At 54.3% G+C, this 19,024-nt stretch overlaps 1 protein-coding gene across 1 annotated transcript in view; it reads right to left on the minus strand.

The window, feature by feature from the left end:
• Positions 1 to 19,024, minus strand: part of ENG (endoglin) — a 31,572-nt gene that overhangs the window by 3,414 nt on the left and 9,134 nt on the right. Inside the window, exons 3-12 of the mRNA XM_006939503.4 lie at positions 10,211 to 10,351; positions 7,457 to 7,622; positions 6,618 to 6,783; positions 6,210 to 6,336; positions 5,606 to 5,780; positions 5,229 to 5,371; positions 1,436 to 1,573; positions 1,175 to 1,213; positions 531 to 647; positions 6 to 257 (exon numbers count right to left, since the gene is read on the minus strand). Of these exons, the coding sequence (XP_006939565.2) occupies positions 6 to 257; positions 531 to 647; positions 1,175 to 1,213; positions 1,436 to 1,573; positions 5,229 to 5,371; positions 5,606 to 5,780; positions 6,210 to 6,336; positions 6,618 to 6,783; positions 7,457 to 7,622; positions 10,211 to 10,351 (1,464 nt within the window). The remainder of the gene's footprint in view (positions 1 to 5; positions 258 to 530; positions 648 to 1,174; positions 1,214 to 1,435; positions 1,574 to 5,228; positions 5,372 to 5,605; positions 5,781 to 6,209; positions 6,337 to 6,617; positions 6,784 to 7,456; positions 7,623 to 10,210; positions 10,352 to 19,024) is intronic.

Here is a 19,024-nt window from a genome sequence, read left to right on the forward strand (position 1 = left end):
CTCACCAGGGACCAAGTCCTCGGGCGCAGGGTTATGGTGCAGCTGAGGGTGCCAGTCGTGGGTGTGGGCACCATGTAGCCACGGAGGAGGAAGCTGAAGCGCATGTCACCACCAGGGCCCGGGGACAGCAGGCTTACACAGCTGCCCTTGGCTACCTGGCTCTGGATGAGCTCCACGGTGTCCGCGTCAGGCCCCAAATCCAGTTGGCAGCTGTCCAGCTGGAGCATGAGCTCAGGGGTCGAGGGGGACATGCTCACCTGCAGGGGGAGGTGAGAGTGATGAGGCATGGTCAGTTCCTCACCCTTGCTCTCGTGGAATAAGCTAGATTCATTCTGGAGCTCCACCCCAGCGATAAGGACAGCCCTGGGTCTGCCTGGAGCAAACGAGGAGGGAAGACCTTCCACCCAGTGTCTCCCCCTCCCCCACGCACCGTGCTGGCCGCCTCCTCGCACCCCTTCTCTGTACTAATGGTGGAAAGGAAGGTTCTAAGGATCCCGGGAGTGGGCAGGAGGAGAGGTCAAGGCCAGTACCTGCACAAAGCCTTGTTGCCCCAGCTCGATGGTGTTGGAGGCCTGGAGGAAGTGCGGGCTGAGATACAGGCCCAGCTGGAAGGAGAGGCCCTCCATGTCGATGCAGTGCACCTTTTTCTGTGGGAGACAGGAGCGGGGGATGGTCGGTCTGGGAGGCACCCAGCTTAGGAAGGTAAGGAAGGGGTGCGGGTGGGGGTGGGAGTAGGAGCCGTGGTCCCAAGTTGCGGCCTGACCCTGATTGTCCCCTTTAAAAAAAAACAAAAAACAAAGCTAATATTTATCAAGAACTTGCCCTGTGCCAGGCCTGTGTGAATGGTTTTCCATGTGTCTGCTTGGTGACTGTTCACAGGCACCCCCGTGGGGGGGGATCCTTTCTTACGCCCCTGTTCACAGACATAACTTCTGGGCCCAGAAAGCTTAGTGGATTTGCACAAGGCCACACGGCCAGTATGTACTAGAATCCTCTGACCGGAGAGGCTGAGAATGTAACCCCAAACAGTACTGGGGGAGACTGAGGTACACTCAAGATAACATGGCTTGCCAGGATCGGGGCCTGAGTTTTCTGAAGCCTGCTCCCTCCCAGGCCAGGGAGGGGCGCCAGGACCCTGAACCAGATGGGTTAGCGTGGTAACCATCCATCTCACCCGTTGCGGTGATGAACTTGACAAGAGGTTGATGACCACCTGCAGGAAAAGAGCCAAGGTCAGAGCCACAAAGTACCCCAGAGGGTACTTTCCCACCCAAACCACCCATTTAATGGATGGGAAGACTGAGGCAACCGATGGCTAAGTTTGTCTTCTACTGAGCACCACACCACACTCTCCCAAAGGCCCTTCGACCTGGAAGGTCAAGGAGGCACCAGCTAAGCTGGCCCAGATACCTTTCCTGCCCATCCTAGTTCTTACCTCATTACTGACCACATTGTCTGTCACTTCCGTGCCACAGCTGGAGTAGGTGCTGCGCAGGACAAACTGTTCATCTCTGTCCTCAGCCTGGCAGCTGGGGTCCCAGAAGGTCAGGCTTGTGATGGTGCACCTCAGAGTCTGGGCCGGGATTGGAGTAGGGGGACACCGTCAGGAGGCATGGGGCTCTGGGGCCTGCCCGTCATACCCCCAGCACCAAGGACTGACCTAACCCAAGGCTCCCAAATCAGCTTCTCCCATCCTCATTTTTGTGACATCTTACACCACACCATTTAAGTCTTAAGACTTTTCCTGGGGCTCAGTTAAGCATCTGACTCTTGATTTTGGCTCAGGTCATGATCCCAGGGTTGTGGGATCGAGCCCTGTATCAGGCTCTGTGCTGAGCGTGGAGCCTGCTTGGGACTCTCTCTCCCTCTCTCCCTGCCCCTCCCCTACTCATGCACACATGCACTCTCTCAAAGTAGATAAACATTAAAAAAAAAAAAACAAAAAACTACACTCACTTTTGTACTTAGCCTTGTCCTAAGTATATCTATGACATCATGAGCTTGATTTACTATTTTTCTTCTAATATATATAGTTCAAATAAATGCAGCACTATTAAAATTTAAAACATTAATTTGCGTTCTACATAAAATCATTGCCCACAGCCCAGGGGCGTGTAATCCCACCAGCATAACCCAGTCTCAGAACCCTAGACTCTTAGACGTGGGGTTGGCAAATTTTTCCTATAAAGGGCCAGGTAATAAACAGATTCCGTGGGCCATGTGCTCGCAGTTGTAATTACCAAACTTTGCCATCATAGCCTGAAAGCAGCTATAGAAACAGGTGAACGAATGGGGCTGTGTGGTAGTAACACTTTATTTATAGAAACACAGAGGACCACCGTTCGCCACCTCCTCTCTTAGAAGAACCAATCTTAGAATTCTTCAGTCACACTCGTAGGATCAAAGAATCTCGGAGTCTCAGAGTTGAGTGAGCACCCGAATCCAACTAACTCACATCTACTCCTCCAGAATGCCACTCCTGACTGCTACTGCCCCCCAGATGCCCAGAGCCACCTTAGGAGATAATAGCCCACCAAATAATAATGACTCTGGGTCGGGGCACCTGGGTGGCTCAGTCGGTTAAGCGACCGACTTTGGCTCAGGTCATGATCTCGCGGTCCGTGAGTTCGAGCCCCGCGTTGGGCTCTGTGCTGACAGCTCAGAGCCTGGAGTCCGTTTCAGATTCTGTGTCTCCCTCTCTCTGACCCTCCCCCATTCATGCTCTGTCTCTGTCTCAAAAATAAATAAACATTAAAAAAATAAATAAAAAAAAATGACTCTGGGTCAAGCCACAGTGACCCATAGGCCTGGAATTCAAATTCTGCACGCTGACCACATTTCATAAATCAATGAGAGGGTAGGACGCTCTGTGTTGGGGTAATTCTGTTCAGACCCTTTTCTTTGTATTTTCTTCTACATGGATGCTGTACTCAGAAAATGTGCAGGTGGGGGCGCCTGGGTGGTGCAGTCGGTTAAGCGTCCGACTTCAGCCAGGTCATGATCTCGCGGTCCGCGAGTTCGAGCCCCACGTCGGGCTCTGGGCTGATGGCTCAGAGCCTGGAGCCTGTTTCCGATTCTGTGTCTCCCTCTCTCTCTGCCCCTCCCCCGTTCATGCTCTGTCTCTCTCTGTCCCAAAAATAAATAAATGTTGAAAAAAAAAATTAAAAAAAAAGAAAAAGAAAATGTGCAGGTGGGGTTTTTTTTGGTTTTTTGTATTTTTGACAAATGGCATCATACTGTCCACTCTGTAGCTTAGTTTGGTAAGTGTGATGTAAATCATAATATATATTTCTCTATATTTCTAGATCTAGCACATTCTTTTGAATTGTCATGTAACATTCCAAAGATTGATGGATTACAGTGTACTCATCCAGACCCCTTGGGCTGGGCAGCAGTAATGCCAGCCAGATAGAGGCAGAGGGGGAGAAGAGCGGGGCAGCAGACAGGTGGCGATTCGTATTGCCCCTGAACCCCACAGCCCCCCCCAAATTTCCACATGGACCTAACTACAGATTAAAGTGTCACTCTCAAAATCCCTGAGAACATGGGTGATTTGTCGAGGCCCTGGCAAAGATTTCCTGCCTCAGGCTGGAAGAAATCCCACAGGGGAAGATGGGCAGCTAGGATGGCCCAGTGTTTTTAAATGTCCAAAAACAGGGGCACCTGGGGGCTCAGGTGGTTAAGCCTGATTTGGGCTCAGGTCATGATCTCGGCTCAGGTCGTGATCTCGCGGTTTGTGAGTTTGAGCCCCACATTGGGCTCTGCGCTGACGGCACAGAGCCTGCTTGGGATTCTCTTCCCTCTCTCTGCCCCTACCCTGCTTGCACTCTCTCAAAATAAACTTAAAAAAAAAAAAACCCAAAACTTTAAAATGTCCAAAGACACAAAAATCACTGTAGCCAAAATTTAGAACAAGGTTATTTCAAGTAAGAATAATGGACAAAGCCCCCCCTCCCCTTTTTAAATGTAAAATGCTTATATAAAAATCATCAAGAAAAATACTGAGCTACCTTGATAAAGAGCTTAGCTCACATGGAGCCGTGCCCATACTACAAATCAAAGAATTAAAAATTGAAACAAGAACACCATGTCCCACCTCTCGGCAAAGGTTTTTGGAATTTTTAAAATTCTATTTTATTTTTATTTTTTAAGGAAGCCTTATGCCCAGCGTGGGGCTTCAACTCACGGACCCCAAGACCAAGAATCACATGCCTCACCAACAGAACCAGCCAGGTGCTCTGGCAAAGGTGGGTTTTTTGTTTTTTGTTTTTTTTTTTTTTGGTTTTTGTTTTTTCCTTAAATCATTGTCTGGAGAGAGAGTCAAAGTGCTCCCCTAAATCAGCAGTGAAAACTAGAATCTTTTGGAAAGTAGGTTGGCAACATGTATCAAAACTTAACAGAATATTCAATCATTTTGACCCAGAAATCTCACTAATGTGGAAATCTATCCCAAGAAAATAATCCTATGTAAAGAATGCACAATATTTTCTGCGCATTTATAACGTTGCACAACTGGAAGCAATCTAAATGTCTGACAAGGGAGGAAGGGTTAATTATGTCGTGTCAATATGATGGAATATGCGCTCATTAAAGTGATATTAAGTACATTCGTCAAAGTTCTAAAAATACATGAAGTGAATATAGCAGGAGACAGACAAGTGCATTGGACAGGATTTCACCATGTAAAAAATCCACAGAGAACATGTTTGAGAAACACACTAAAATATTGGTAGCCACTGTCTTTGGGCAGGAAGACTGAGATTTTCTTTTCTAGTTTTTCACATTAAAAAAAAAAAAATCCAGTGTTATTTTTATAGTAAGTGCCTTGTTCTTCCATCTGGTGGAGATTATGTTGTTTAAAATATTCCGTTAAATGACCCCTCAGCTCAACCTGCATTTAGGATTGATTACTGATGACTAACTACTACCTGCTTTTTTAAACGTTTTTGTTTTTGAGAGAGAGAGACAGAGCATGAGCGGGGGAGGGGCAGAGAGAGAGGGAGACACCGAATCCGAAGCAGGTGCCAGGCTCTAAGCTGTCAGCACAGAGCCCGATGCGGGGCTCGAACCCACGAACCGCGAGATCGTGACCTGCGCACGATCGCGTGACCCGCGAGATCAGACGCTTAGCCTACTGAGCCACCCAGGCGCACAGGACCCCCAAGATTCTTGGCCTAAAGGAACGACCAGCTCTGCTCCCTGGGGCTGGGGGGTGGGGATGCCCTTACCGAGATGAGATCTTTCTTGAGTACCAGAGTCATGACGCCTTCGGAGCACTTGGGCTGGATCAGGGACAGGAGCAGCTCCTGGTTGCAGCTCTCCTTGGGAGGGGTGGTCTGGACAGGTGCGGGAGAGGTCTGCAGCCCACCACCTGCCGGGCAGCAGAGGCCGGCAGGCAGTCAGCGCTCCCTGTGCGCCAGGCACCAAGCGCTTCGGTAACTAGCCGCTCAGTCCTCAGGCGGGGCACAAGGAAGACAGGGGACAGGAAGACAGGGCTCCCCTGGGCTGACGCAGCGGCCCCGTTCACACAGCGGCCAGGGGCACTTTCGCTGTCCCGGGGCCACTGATCCAGGGAGAGGGCGAGGGAAGGGAGGAGGGTGCTCACCGCAGCTGCGGGCCTGCAGCGAGACGACACTGGCCAGCGGGAGCTCCACGAACGATGCCACCACGCTGGCGTTGAGTCTCCGGGCCTCCCCCAGCAGGCCTTGGGGTGTGTCAGGGAGCACGAAGCCGCGGATGTTCTTCTCTGGAAAGATCTTGAAGGAGTATTCCCCAGTGGTCTAACAAGAGAGCAGGGAGCCAGAGCCGCAGTCAGGGGGCAGCCTGGCAGGGGCGCCGCAGGCCAGCCAGGGTTATGGCAGGCCTCAGTGCCACCCTCCTTTGCTCCTACGGTTTCCTCTCTGCCTGGGCTACCTCCCCTCATCTCCTGGCTGCTGTTTGTCCTCCACATCAGCTTGGGGTTCACTTCTCCAGGAAACTTCCCTGACCCTGTGGGCTGGGGTAGGGGCCTCCCGAAGGGATGATGAAAAGCTTCACGGAGGAGGTGCCATCTGGGTGGAGGTCTGAAGGAAGAGCAGATAGTGCAGAGGAAGAAGGTGGATGTGTGAAGGCTCAGGGCTGGGGTGCTAATGCGGGGAGTTTGGGTTCCCTCTTTGGAGAGCCCCTGCGAGGCCCGCGCAGGGCTGTCTGGGTCGCCGAACAAGACTCACCCAGATCTGCATGTTGTGGTTGGCGTCGATGAGCCAGGACACATAGGGGGGCCCTTGCAGGATAAGCACGGCGTCCGGATCCCCCGAGGCACAACGCAGTTCCACCTTCACGGTCACTGTCCGGGGCCTACAGGGAGACAGACCCCGGCGTCAGCGCAGGGCAGGAATGCGGGGTTGGGCGGGACCTGATGGAGACTGGCCAGGAGGGGACCAGGCCTGGGGTCTGGTGGGCAGCGATTGAGGGCTTTCGCCTGGTCTCTGTAGGTCCGCGGGATGGGCGTGGAAGTGGGTGGGGCTCAGGTCCATAAGGGGCGGGGCCCAGAGCTAAGGCGGCAGAAACAATACTGTTACTAGCCAGGGGTGGGGCTTGATGCGGGCGGGGCCGGGGGCGGGGTCAGGCACGCTTACCTGTCCTGGGTGCCTGGCAGGACCCTCACGATGTGTGCTTCCTTGTGGCCAGGCACACCCTCCAAACGACAGCCCCGGACAGAGGCCGGAGTGAGCGGCTTCCATTCGAGCGTGTGGCCCATGTCCATGAGGGGTTCCAGACTGCAGGAGGACGGTGACCCTGGGGCTGTGGGGACAAGCTCACCTCAGTTCCTCTCTGGGGCAGCCTGGCACCGCTACACAGTAAAAGTGGGGTGGGCAGGGTGGAGCAGCAAGGAAGTGGGGTGCCTGGGAGGACCGGAGTTCAAGTCTCCCCTCCACCACTTACTGCCAGGTGACCTGGGGCAAATCCCCCGGCCCGTTGCCTCATCTGTCAACACAGGGGTAATAAAGGCATGAACCCATGGCTCATGTTAGGGGTACAGCCCAGCAATGACCAGCGCATCACCTCACTTTCTTCTTTCTTTTTTTTTTTTTTTTTTTAACTTTCTTCTTTCTTACGGCATTTACCATGACCTGAAATTATGGAATGTATTCATCTGTGGACGTGTTTATTATCATCTCCCCACCACGGTGTTGGCTCCAGGATGGCAGGATCTGGGTCCGTCTGCACAGACTCCCCAGATGCCTGGCACAGGACTGAACACATAGTAGGTGCACAATAAACAATGTAAACGTGCTGCTTTCTAGGTCAAAAATTGCTGTCCCCTTAGAGCACTGACTTGCTCTATGTGACCTGGGGCAAATCACATCCCAGTTTGGAGCCTTAGTGTCCACATCTGAGGAACGGGTCAGAGGAATTCACATTTTTTTTCCAGAGCTGAGTCCTGAGTCCAAAGAGGCCGCTGGGGGAAGCTGACCTTGGTCCAGACGGAGGAGGATGCTTTCAGGGTCGTTCAGCTCAGCGACAGATGCGATGGGGCCCTTTGTATCTGCCCAGTTGAGGAGCTGACTCTTGGTGGTGAGGGGTGGCAGCTTTGTGGTGTTGATTCCTGGGTGTCCTTGGAAGATGACCATCTTGGGGTCCTGGGAAGACACGTGGAAGCTCAGAGTGCTGTTCCTGGGCCTGAGCCCCCTCTGTTCCATTCAGGAGGTTGGGAGGTGACTTGCGGAGGCAGCCAGTTGGTTAACTGGAGGAGGCAGGGCTGAGAATCCCGAGCCTGATAAATCTGAAGCCCACTAATTGACCCCCTGCCCAGAGCCAGATCTGTCCCATCTCCCTCCCATACCTGGGGTGCCGGATGGACGCGCATCTGTGTTCATTCACCTGTTCATTCAAACACCACCTCCCCCGCCTTCCATAGTGTTACTCATTCAACCTACCCTTGTGACATTATGTGGCTAGGGTCTGTGAGGCACAGTGTGTGCCTCGCCCACCCCCGCATGGTGCCAGACACATAGTAGGCACTGGGAAACATTAATCTGACTTTGTGCCCGGGCCCAGGGCCCAGCACCGGGGATCCTGACGTGTCAGATTTACCCAGATACCCAGCACATAGCAGGTGCTCTTTGTGCCGAGGGAAGGGAGCAAGGGAGGAAAGAAGAAACAAACGAGTAAATGAATGAATGAATGAGAGACTAAGGGATTGTCCCTGCCCTGGGGGATCTTACCGCCCAGAAGCCAGTCATGCCTCAAGTCATGTGAAACAACGGTAGACTGAGGATGTTATTTAATAGACGCAAGGGAGCAAGACAGGTCTCTGGAGGGACAGGGATGGGAATCTGGAGGCCTCTAGCACCTCACTGCTCTACTGCCCATGCCTCAGGTGAGACCCTGGTGGGCCAGGGGAAGGAAGCAGGGAAGACTTCCTGGAAGAGGTGTTCTGTTGAAGCCAAAAGGATTCAGAGGAAGCTGCTGGGGCCCCAGACTCAGGAGTTCCTTTGCATTCCATCTTCAAAGCCAGGCGCATCGCTCTGGAACAATACCACCTTAAGGGCTTCAGGCTAGATACTAAGGGGGACTCCCTGACAGTGGGGGTAGGCAAGACACCACAGAATGGTCCACCTAGAATGGAGCAGGACTTAAACGAGGGAACAAAATGATGAGCGCCCGGGTGAGGATCCCAGCCCCCATGATAGAAGGGCTGGGGCAGTGGTTTAGAGCTGGAGGAGAGGGGGGACCTTTACCCAGTCTGACTCTCAGGGTCATCATCTGTAAAATGGGCATGTAACAGGGATTAAAGGTCAAGGCGTTTGTCAATTGCCTGCCTGGTGCTGGGTCAGACCCAGAGGCCCGAGCCCCAAACCCTGCTGCGGCCCCTCTGGTGGAGTCCCTCTACCCGCTCAGGTAGCTGTGGCTGGGACGCCAGCAGCTCCGACAGTGCCCCACCCCCATCCTGAGTATTCTTAGTTCCAGGGAGGAAGGCCTGGCCTGGCCGGAGCCAGCCACTACTGCGACCTTCCTGCCAGGCGGGTGCATTTTCGTGTTCCCTGCGTCACCCAGGGCCCCGCCTGCAGGGCCCAGGAACGGGAAGGGGAAGGGGGGGGGGGTGTGCTGCAAGTCAAGGCGGGGAGGAGGAGCCCTGGCAGGCCTGGCTCTCCACGGGGCCTTGATTTACCCCACGGGGAACAGAGGGAAGTACCACATGGGGCTGTTCGGGCTCTGCCCTCCTGATTGGTGTCCATGGCTCCCTGGGCTTTCAGGCTGGCCCTCTCCCTCTGGTGCCTGGGGCCAGCCTGGCTGCTTCACCCCACCCCCAACCGCTCTCGTCTCTGAGCCCATCTCCCAGGCAGCCCTGGATCTGGGTCTGTCTGGGTTCCCAGCTCCCCTCCTCCTCCTCTCTCTGCGGTTTCTCTGAGTGTCTGTCTGTCCCTCCCACAACATGCTGCCTCTGCCTAGTTCCATTTTTCTTTCTGTGTCTCTCTCCCCCTTGTTATCTTTGCTGTTCACCCCCACCCCTGCCCTCCGCTTTCTCTGGTGGTAAACAGCAGCTGCTCCCATCTGGGGGCCACCTCCCAGGGCCTTCCAGTAGGGGAGGCAGTGCCCACAGGCCACCCCACCTCCTCCAGCCCTGACGCCCGCCCCCCCCCCCCTTGCTGTGGGTCCCAGCCAGTTGACCTCCTCTCTGGTGGGTGTGCCTGACACTTAAAACCTGAGTTTTTAAAACATTTTTTTTTTCTCCAGTGTAGGCCATGTTCATGAGAGCAAATGTTGCAAATTCAACAAAGCGTAAAGAACAAATAAATACCGCTCTCGATCCCACTTCCCAGCCGTAGCCACTATTAACACATTGTTAGGTTTCCTTTTCCTTTGTACATAAATGTTTTCAAGCAGATCTTGTAACTTCTTCAAAGACAGTGACCAGATTACTTTACGGGATGTCACTGAATCCGATTCTGTCGCCGGACAGAAGGGAAAACAGAGATGAGGCAAGCAGACTGGAGTTGGCCGGGGTTGCCCGTCACCCTGACTCCCACGTCCGGGTTTGGAATCTTTACCCCAGACCCTGCCGCCTTTTGGGCTCTCTCATCAGGGCCCCGTGGGGTTCGCCAGGCAGGGCCCCGGTGAGAAACGTCAGAATGAAAAGGAGAAGGGGGGCTGCTGGGGCAGGGGAGCCCGGCCCACAGAGACGGACAGCAGGGGCCTCCGCCCAGGTTGGAGGTAACACACTCACGAAGGCCAGGTTGAGTGGGATTCCTGGGGCCTGTAGCCGCAGGAGCACGTTCTTGTTCGCGCTGAGGACCAGGAGCACCTCTCGGGGCCGTGTGCCATTTTGCGTGGACTTCTGGATTTTCAGCTCCAGCTCTGACACCTCCTAGGGTGGGGGCAGAAGACGGACACGCGCAGCAGTCAGGCTTGCTCAGCCTGTGGCAAAGACTCACTGTCAGCTTCCCCTCCCCTCTCCCTGCCCCCCTGGGCTGCCCCTGTCTCCCAGCGCCCAGAGCCGCGCCCGGCCTTCGGGAGGTGCTCAGGTAATATTTGCTGAGTGAACGAAGGCGATTAGTCTCATCAAATCCAAAGAGATTTTTAAAAAGGCAATAAGCCCGAACTGTATCCAGTAGATCAAAGGCGGTTGTTTCTATTGAGCGCCTGCTGTGTACTGGGCCTGCAAGCATCTGTGTGACTTAGACAGCGCCCTGTGCCCCTTGTCTGTTCCCAGGCAGCAATGTTGAGGCACCGCCCCTTCCCAGCTTGTGGTGTTCCTGTTTGCCTTACTACCTTGGAGCGCTAAAATGCCCGTATCTTTGTGGCTGGAGCGCCATCCTTTTGCTAGAAGACGAGGAAGTTGAAATCATTTGTCTTGAGAGGTACCTACTGCAGGAAAAGTTTTAATCTCCCGTGGCGTATGCAGTTAGAATGCTTTCGTAACCACAACCGCATCCACAACAACAACAACGCTTAACACTTACGTGGTGCTTACTACGTGCCAGGACTGTGCTAAGTGTTTTGCATACGGACTGATCTACTCACAACCTGAAGAGGCAGGCAGCATTGTTCTCACTTAATAGATGAGGAAATGCACAGAGAGGTAAAGTCACTTGCCCAGGATCACACAGCACTAAACACGGAGCTAGGGTACGCACTCGGACAGGCCTCGCCTCTCACTGTATGGCCCCACATTTCTCTGTACCTCCTTATTCCCAAGAAGAAAAAGGACACGGCGATCCCCAAGGCAAAGCTTCTATTGAAAGACCAGCACCCTCAGCCCTGCCCAAAGACTTTCTGAGCCGGTGAACAGGTGGCTGCTGAAACCGAGGCGGGGACGTGCCTCAGGGGCCCCACCAAAGACTCACGAGGACAAAGACGGATGGAAACACTTCACTGGAAAATGAGCTCCAACCGGTCTCCAAAGCGGGCAGTCTCTACACGGAGATAAAACCTAACCCCGTAAACCTCCTCATACTTCTCAAAAGGGAGAGCGGTATTTCAAGATGAAGACATCAGTGGAAAGTTTTAGATTTCACTTCCAATTATCTCCTGGCCATTTCCCCAGCTGATGTCACAGAGCCAGAGAGCGCGCTGCAGCCACTGGAAAAATCTGCCCAGAAGTATTTCCGTCAGTCAATAATGACACCATAGTCACTCTTTGTTTGTGACTTTGCTCTTTAAAACAAAAGAGCGGACGATGTGATTTCATTTTCAACGTTGCACAAGTAGCTCTTCCATTTTAGTGAGCTACTGAGGTTGGCTATCTTTGAATCACGAGTTTTGTGCGAATTTATACAGCAATATATATTTCTAATTTATAAGATTACATTTTTGATTTGTGTTTTCTTTTATAGTTGATTTATTGAGAGAGAGAGAGAGAGAGAGCGCGCGCGCAGGGGAGGGGCGGAGAGAGAGGGAGAGAGAGAGAATCCCAAGCAGACTCCTCGCTGTCCGCACAGAGCCCCATGAGGGGCTTGGACTTGTGAGATCGGACTTGAGCCGTGAGATCATGACCTGAGCCGAAACCAAGAGTCAGATGCTTCGCCGACTGAGCCACCCAGGCACCCCTTGTTTAATCAGCGTTTTCTAAAGGGTTTATAACATTTTTGGTTTTTGAAATATCTTTTAAAATCAATTTCGTAAAATATTTATGCACCCTAGGAGTGCCTGGCTTAGTGGAGAATGGGACTCTTGATCTCGGGGCTGCGAATTCGAGCCTCACTTTGGATGTGGAGATTACTTAAATAAAACTTAAAAAAAAATAGGTATACATTCTAAACACCTTAAAAGTTAAACACTGGGTTTAATAGATTTGGGGAAACTATGAAATACAAATCTAAATGTCAGAACTGACATTATGTTCCGGGATTGTGATCTCTATCTGAAATTGTTGTTTAATTAATTAATTTAAAAATTGAAGTATAGGGGCGCCTGGGTGGATCAGTCGGTTGAGCGGCCGACTTTGGCTCAGGTCATGATCTCACGGTCCGTGAGTTCAAGCCCTGCGTCAGGCTCTGTGCTGACAGCTCGGAGCCTGGAACCTGTTTCGGATTCTGTGTCTCCCTCTCTCTGACCCTCCCCCGTTCATGCTCTGTCTCTCTCTGTCTCAAAAATAAATAAACGTTAAAAAAAATTAAAAAAAAATTTAAAAAAAAGAAGAAAAAAATAAAAAATAAAAAAAAATAAAAATTGAAGTATAATTAGCAGACTACTTGAAATTAACCGGAGCAAAGGGAGACCCACCTCCGCGGTACAGCCGACCTGCCAGAATCTTTGAGAACGGACCTGCCCTCGCCTCCTTACCCTGAATGCGTGTGTAATCACATCTGTTCGCACAGCTCTGTGTGGCTACTGAACGCCGTTCAACTGTACCCTCTAAACGGGCAAACTTGACCTAGACGAAACGGTTGACAAAGCAACTGACTATCGGTAATTTCACGTGGTTCAACTTAACCTGTGCCTGGCCCTGTACTGAACAGGTGACATGTGCTCTTGTGAAGCAGAATTGGGTATTTATTCTCCCATTTTACGGGTACAACACCACTGTCTAGCCCCATCTGTCTGTCCTCACCCGAGGGAGTGACCTTTGGGGCCACACACAGCGAAGAGATGGGCCCCGTGATTTGGAGACGCTCATCCGCAGGGATGAGATCTGTCCTCTGCCCCTTGCCGGGCATCCACAGCCCGAGAGCGCAGCAGGCGACAGAAAAGCTGGGAGGACCCCCTCGGAGCTGGCAGGAAAGAGCCCTGGGAACCCTCATTCTTGCCGCTGCTTGGCAACTGTACCTGCTCCCCTGTACCTCAGTCTCCCCACTTGGTAGGACGGGGTTGGGAACAAATACCAGGTAGGGTTCTGGATAAAGGAAGTGAAAAAAGAGAAGTGGAGGTCAGCGTCGGATCACGCCAAGGGTGAGGGCATTAAGAGACTGACACTTCGGGACATTTGTCACGACACGCTCAGCTCTCCACCCACCACTCAGTTACCACCACGTCCCTCCTTGTACGGTTGGGGACTGAGACACAAAGAGGGGGAGCCCCGGGCCGGGGCCACACGGCGAGTGAGCGGCGTGGAAACTCAGGGAGGCGGGAAGGCTGGGCTCCCTGGGGTCTCGGAGCTCCCGGACCTGGCCGAAGTCAGCTGGTTCCCAGAAAAAAACCGGTTGGGTTTCCACAGCAAACATTTCCATCCCGTGGCCCTGACTCATCCCTGCAGTCCCTCATACGCACACGGACTTCCCTCTTCCTTCCCAGCCCAGAGCCCGGAGGCAAAGGAAAGGGGTCTGCCTTGCCCCCCACCTCCAGGTTCCCAGTCTTCTGAATGGCGTCCTGGGAATTCGGGGGAGCCTCGTGGAAGTAGGCAGGCCGGCCAGCCCCTCACTCCCAGCTCCGAACCGGGCCAACCCCCGCCCCTTCCCCGAGTGGGTGGGCGGGAGACCGAGTTTCTATTTTTGTGCCAGTGTCCCACAGATGCCATTGTTGGCCCAGCGGTTGGTGGCGGGAAGGGGGGATTTCGGTGAGGAGGCCCTGAACACTAGTAGCCACTTATAGAAAGTTGCTTCCAGCAATTCTTCTAGGAGTGGAGCCTTGGGGCTGCCTGCAGCCCCCACCCTCCTAGGGCCAGACTGGAGCCGGCCAGATTGGAGCCAGCCGTCCCTCTGTCCAGCCCAGCAGACTCAGATGATACGTACAAGCGGGGTGGCCGGGGAAGGGGGGGTCAAAGCCAGACTGGTCTGATTTCAAATGCGGGCTCAGTCGTTCACCTGTGACCCTGGGCAGTCACTCTTCTTCTCTGGGGCTCGATTTCCCGATCTGGAAAATGGGCTGAACGATACGCCCGCTTCACAGACTGGTTGAGGGCTCAGTGAGATTCTGCTTCCAGAGTGTGCTGGCCAGTGCCTAGCTAAATACACAGCAGAGGATGGCTTTCAGTACCTGCCTTTTCCTCCTGGCCCGCCCATCCCGAGTGCCATGGGTTGGGGCTGGGGAGGTTGGCATTAGAGGTGGGCGGCCGTTAGCTGGAATTGCCTTAGCTACGTCTCTGGGCCTCGCTCTTCCCCTCTGTGTAGTGAGGAGTGGGGCTCAGCGATGTTCTAGTATTGTGTGGCGGCTGGATTTCATCCTGCCATCTTGGGTGGGGGCGGGCGGCCCAGTGTTTGGCATTCCAGGAGTCATAGTCTCTAGCCAGGTGGACACAGAGGGGGTTTCCAGACCCCCCCCCCCCCGCCTGCCCCAGGAGAGACCTACTACTTTCCGCAGCTGAGGGCCCCTGGTCAGCCTATGTTCTCCCCACCTCCCCAGTTTCATTTGCCAATCTGAGAGGCCAGTGCTGGGCCCAGCCTGGGGCTTCTGGGCTCTTGAAGGGGCACAAATCTCTCCTCCAGGGGCTTGGCAAACACCCCTAAACAACCAGAGATGGACAGCAAGTGGCACCATGAACCCCTTGGGATGGTCAGTCAACAAGTGTTCACGTGCATGTATATTTCTCCTTCCTTCCTTCTTTCCATTATCCATCCACACACCCATCCACCCACCCATCCATCCAACCACCCATCCATCCATCCATCCATCCATCCATCCATCCAACATTTACTTCCAGTCTGACCCTGAACTTGACACTGGGGACACAGCAGTGAGAAAGCAGACTATCCCCACTCAGCCTGTTTGGCTGCTGCCCATTCTGTGCCTTTCCACCAAACTTGCCCCTAATATCTGTAAGGCCTGGGTTACGACTACAAATGGGAGCCCCTGGCTTCCAGCCCGCCCTCCTTTCTTTTTACCTCCTTCTCTTCACGAGTACGGACGTGGGCAACGCAGCCCGAATGCCCAAGCTCTGCCATGGCCACCCCCTACACACAGCCACTGTGCCCATCCTTTAGGTCTGGAGGGGCTTCTACTAGTCACGCAGTGCCCCCGCTGGAGGGTGGGACGGGAAAGAGCCCCATGCAGCCTCAGGAGGGGGCTCAGCACACACAGGGCAGGGAATTCTGGAGTCCGGGTACCCAGAGCACGGACTCGGGGGACGGGTACAGGCTCCACGTCCCTTTGACCTGCAGCTACCCTATCCCGGGGGAGGAGCACAACTGGAAGAGGGCCAGAGAAGAGCCATTAATTGGCCTGAACAGGGGTCCCCATTGCCCGAGTCTGAGAGTGACACTGCCCTCCACGGCCCTTCACAGCCTCTCAGGATGGTAGCCCAGGGCCCCTCCCGCTCTCATTCTCTCTCTCTCCCTGCCTGAGCAGCCTTGCCTGCCCCTCTGGTCAGGAATGAGTCAGTGCAAGAGCCCAGCAGGTTCCGTCTGCTTGGGGGTGGGTGGGGTGTCTTTGGCCACGGGTTTGCCCAGAAGCAGGGTGAATCAGCGGCTGCCCCAGCTCTGCCTGGCTGCCTGGGGTTTGTTAGGAGGACAGATCGGTGCAGTCAGTCTGACGGGAATCGCTGAGACACCAGGCCGGTTTCCTGTCTCCGCGGGTCAGGATGTGACCCCGGGCCCCCTCCCGGAATCCAGGCTCCGGCCTGCCCTTCGGGGACCCGGTGAGATAGAGCCCCTGCCCAGTGGCCCCCTTGTCTGTCTGCCGCAGACCTCTCTTCCCCGAGCCGCTTGGCTCCCTCAGCTCACCGGCTGTCCACCCGCAGGAAGTCTGAGGATTCAGACGCTGCGCAGGGGTGGACGGGACAGCCGTTTCTGCGTGTGCCAGGGTTTGAAGAAGGCGGCCACAGGTCGGGAGGGCTCGGGCTGGTTGCTGAGATAGCCGCCCCCCCCAACCCCCCGCCAGCTCATGTTTCTGGCCTCTAGGCCTTTGCTCCTGTGGGGCCCTCTGCCTGCAATGCCCTTCACCCCCCTCTCTGTCTGGCTAGACGCCAGGAGCCTTTCACTAATGCCCCTGTCCCTCCACAGCCCCACGTGCCCCTCGTTGCCAATCCCATTACTCAACACCCCGGGGTGCTGATGCCCACCCCTGCCTCTCCTGGCTTGGGATCGGCTCGATGGCAGGGGTCACGTCTGCTTTCTCTCTGCACCATCAATGCCCAACGCTGGCTGGGCACAGAGCAGGCACCTGTCGATGGCTGGTTGTCGGGCGGTGGGGAGGGGGGGCTATCAAGGACCCGATCCCTGGGGGCCTCCCCAGGGAGAAAGGGGCCTTCTGGGTCACAGCATGGGGTCTGGTGGGATTCACCGCCCCTACCTCAGCCACCTGGTAGCAATAACCTTTGGGGATCAAATTAGTTGACTGACGGGACGATATTCTGGAAACCATAGCATACCCGGCAAGATTTTTACAGGTGAGACACGGAGGCCAGAGAGGAGACATTATAACAAGCAGTGCTACTGGGCAGGCCTGCACTCAATATTTGCCTGCCCCACCCCACTGGATTCTCACCGCCCCCAGAGGTGCTGTTATGGGCCCCGTATTTCCCGTGGAAAACCAAGGCCTTAGAGAGGTAGCCCAAGGCCGTGCTGCCCTGAGCTGTGAAGCCGAAGTTCAACCTGAAGCCTGGTTCCAGAACCTGCGTGCTTCACTGTTGCATCAAGGTCACACAGCAGTGCGTGCATTCATTCATTCATTCATTCATTCAATCATTCATTCACTCAGCAGTTATTTGGTATCTGTCAGGCCCTGGGCCAGATCCTGACACTCTGTGATTCCTCGGTGAGTCCCCGAGCCCAAGAAATATGTGTGAGGGGCTCCTGGGTGGTTCAGTCAGTTAAGCATCTGACTTTTGGTTTTGACTCAGGTCATGATCTCACAGTTCGTGAGTTTGAGCCCCACGTTGGGCTCTGCGCTGACAGCGTGGAGCCTGCTTGGGATTCTGTCTCTCTATCTCTCTCTCTCTCTCTCAAAAAGAAAGACACAAACATGTAAGAAATAGGTGTGTGTGTTGGAGAGTGAGGAGAAGGGGCCCCCTCTGCAGGCCAGGCACCGTGTGGGGTGCTGGTCAGTGACATCCAAGGCTGGAGCGCCAGTCTCCTGAGCCCCAGCTGTCTCCACCACCCCCTCAGACACACATGCCTGGCAGTCTTGGGGCTTGCAGCGTGGCTTCTCGGATTAAAAGCCAGATGCCCCGGGGACTGAGTTTTCTGGAAGAGGCAGAGGGTGACGGGAGATTCTGTTGCCGTGAACTCTAGGACGGCACGAGTGACCCTGGCATTCTACCGTACCCCTAAAAACCCTCCGATGACTGTCACTGCCCACGGGATAAAGACCAAACTCCTTAATATGGTGACAGGGCCTTTTCACCCCCGCCCCCATCCCTGCCCCAAAGGTGGACAGCAAGCTCCCGCCACGGCGAACCACATTTGGACCCTAACCACGGTCCTTACCTGCCTGTGCATTCACTCTGTGCTCTGTTCTTCCCTAACGCCTCCTTCGCTCCATGAGTTCCTGACCATCCTTCGTGTTGTTGCTTCCTCCAGGAAGCCCTGCCTAATCCCACAGCAGTTGGAGTATCCCTGTCCTGCTCTGCCCTCCCCAAGAAAGCACCAATCACCCGGATCCTGGCTGACTGTCTACACATCTGTTTCCCATAGACCCGGGCACTTGGCAGGGGGCTTTTCTCTGACTCTGGCCCCTCGTTGAAAGATTAGGGTTGGGGGAGCCCAGTCACCCGGAGGAGGTACAGAGACCTGATCATCAGAACAAACAAAACGAACTTCTAGAGGGCAATCTTATTTTCCATATCATCACCAAACTTGAAAAAAATTACAATGGCTACGAAAACCCTATAACATGTGCTTGGCGCTATCTTGGCTTGGGGATTATCGAGGCCCGCAGTCCCGGTGGCAGGCAGGGCGGTGGGGAGCAGGCCCCCCCCGATATTGGTGGTCTGGGCACCCTCTTATCACCACACAAATGCAGGGCAACTTAACAGTTTCAGGGACAGCTTGGCCACAAGTTCACTGAGCTGACACCACTAAATCGCTTTCAGGACCTGAGGCCACATCAGCCAGGTGTGGCTACCGGCCCAGGCAGGCCAGATGCCCACTGAACAACACACCCAACTGGGGAGCCAGGTGACAGCCTAGCGTGGGGGCTCCCAGAATCTAGTGTGAACTGTGGCCTGGGGCATGTCGCTTTGCCTCTCCAGGCCCGTTTCCTCCTCTGAAACGTGGGGGTAATAACAGACTCTGACAGATGGGCCCTTGGGAGGCTTAACACACATAAGATGTTGAACTCAGGTCCTGGCTCTTAGTAGGTCTCTAACAGTACCTAGCACACAGGAAGCCTCACACAGAGTCTGGCACAGAATTTAGTGCGTAATAAGCATTCGGTCGGTGTGTTATTATCATTAGGAGGGACTTAAGCTAACGCTGGACCTCAGGAGGGGTCTCGGGAGGGACGCTGGTCTCCAAGGTGGCATCACCGGCCGTCCAATCTCTGTGGGCTGCCTGGCCAGGTCATAGATGTTCAATGAGGGACATTCCAGGGAGGGGGATTTGGACTCCACGGAGGGAAAGCCCTTCTCAAAGCCCAAGCTGCCTGGAGGGGAGCTCAGTCCACCGAGAAGCGTCAAGATCCTCACCGTTGCAGGTGCACAGGGGGTGGCTCACCTGGTTCGTCTCAC

This window comes from Felis catus, chromosome D4 (genome assembly GCF_018350175.1).
Source record: "Felis catus isolate Fca126 chromosome D4, F.catus_Fca126_mat1.0, whole genome shotgun sequence".
NCBI lineage: Eukaryota > Metazoa > Chordata > Mammalia > Carnivora > Felidae > Felis > Felis catus.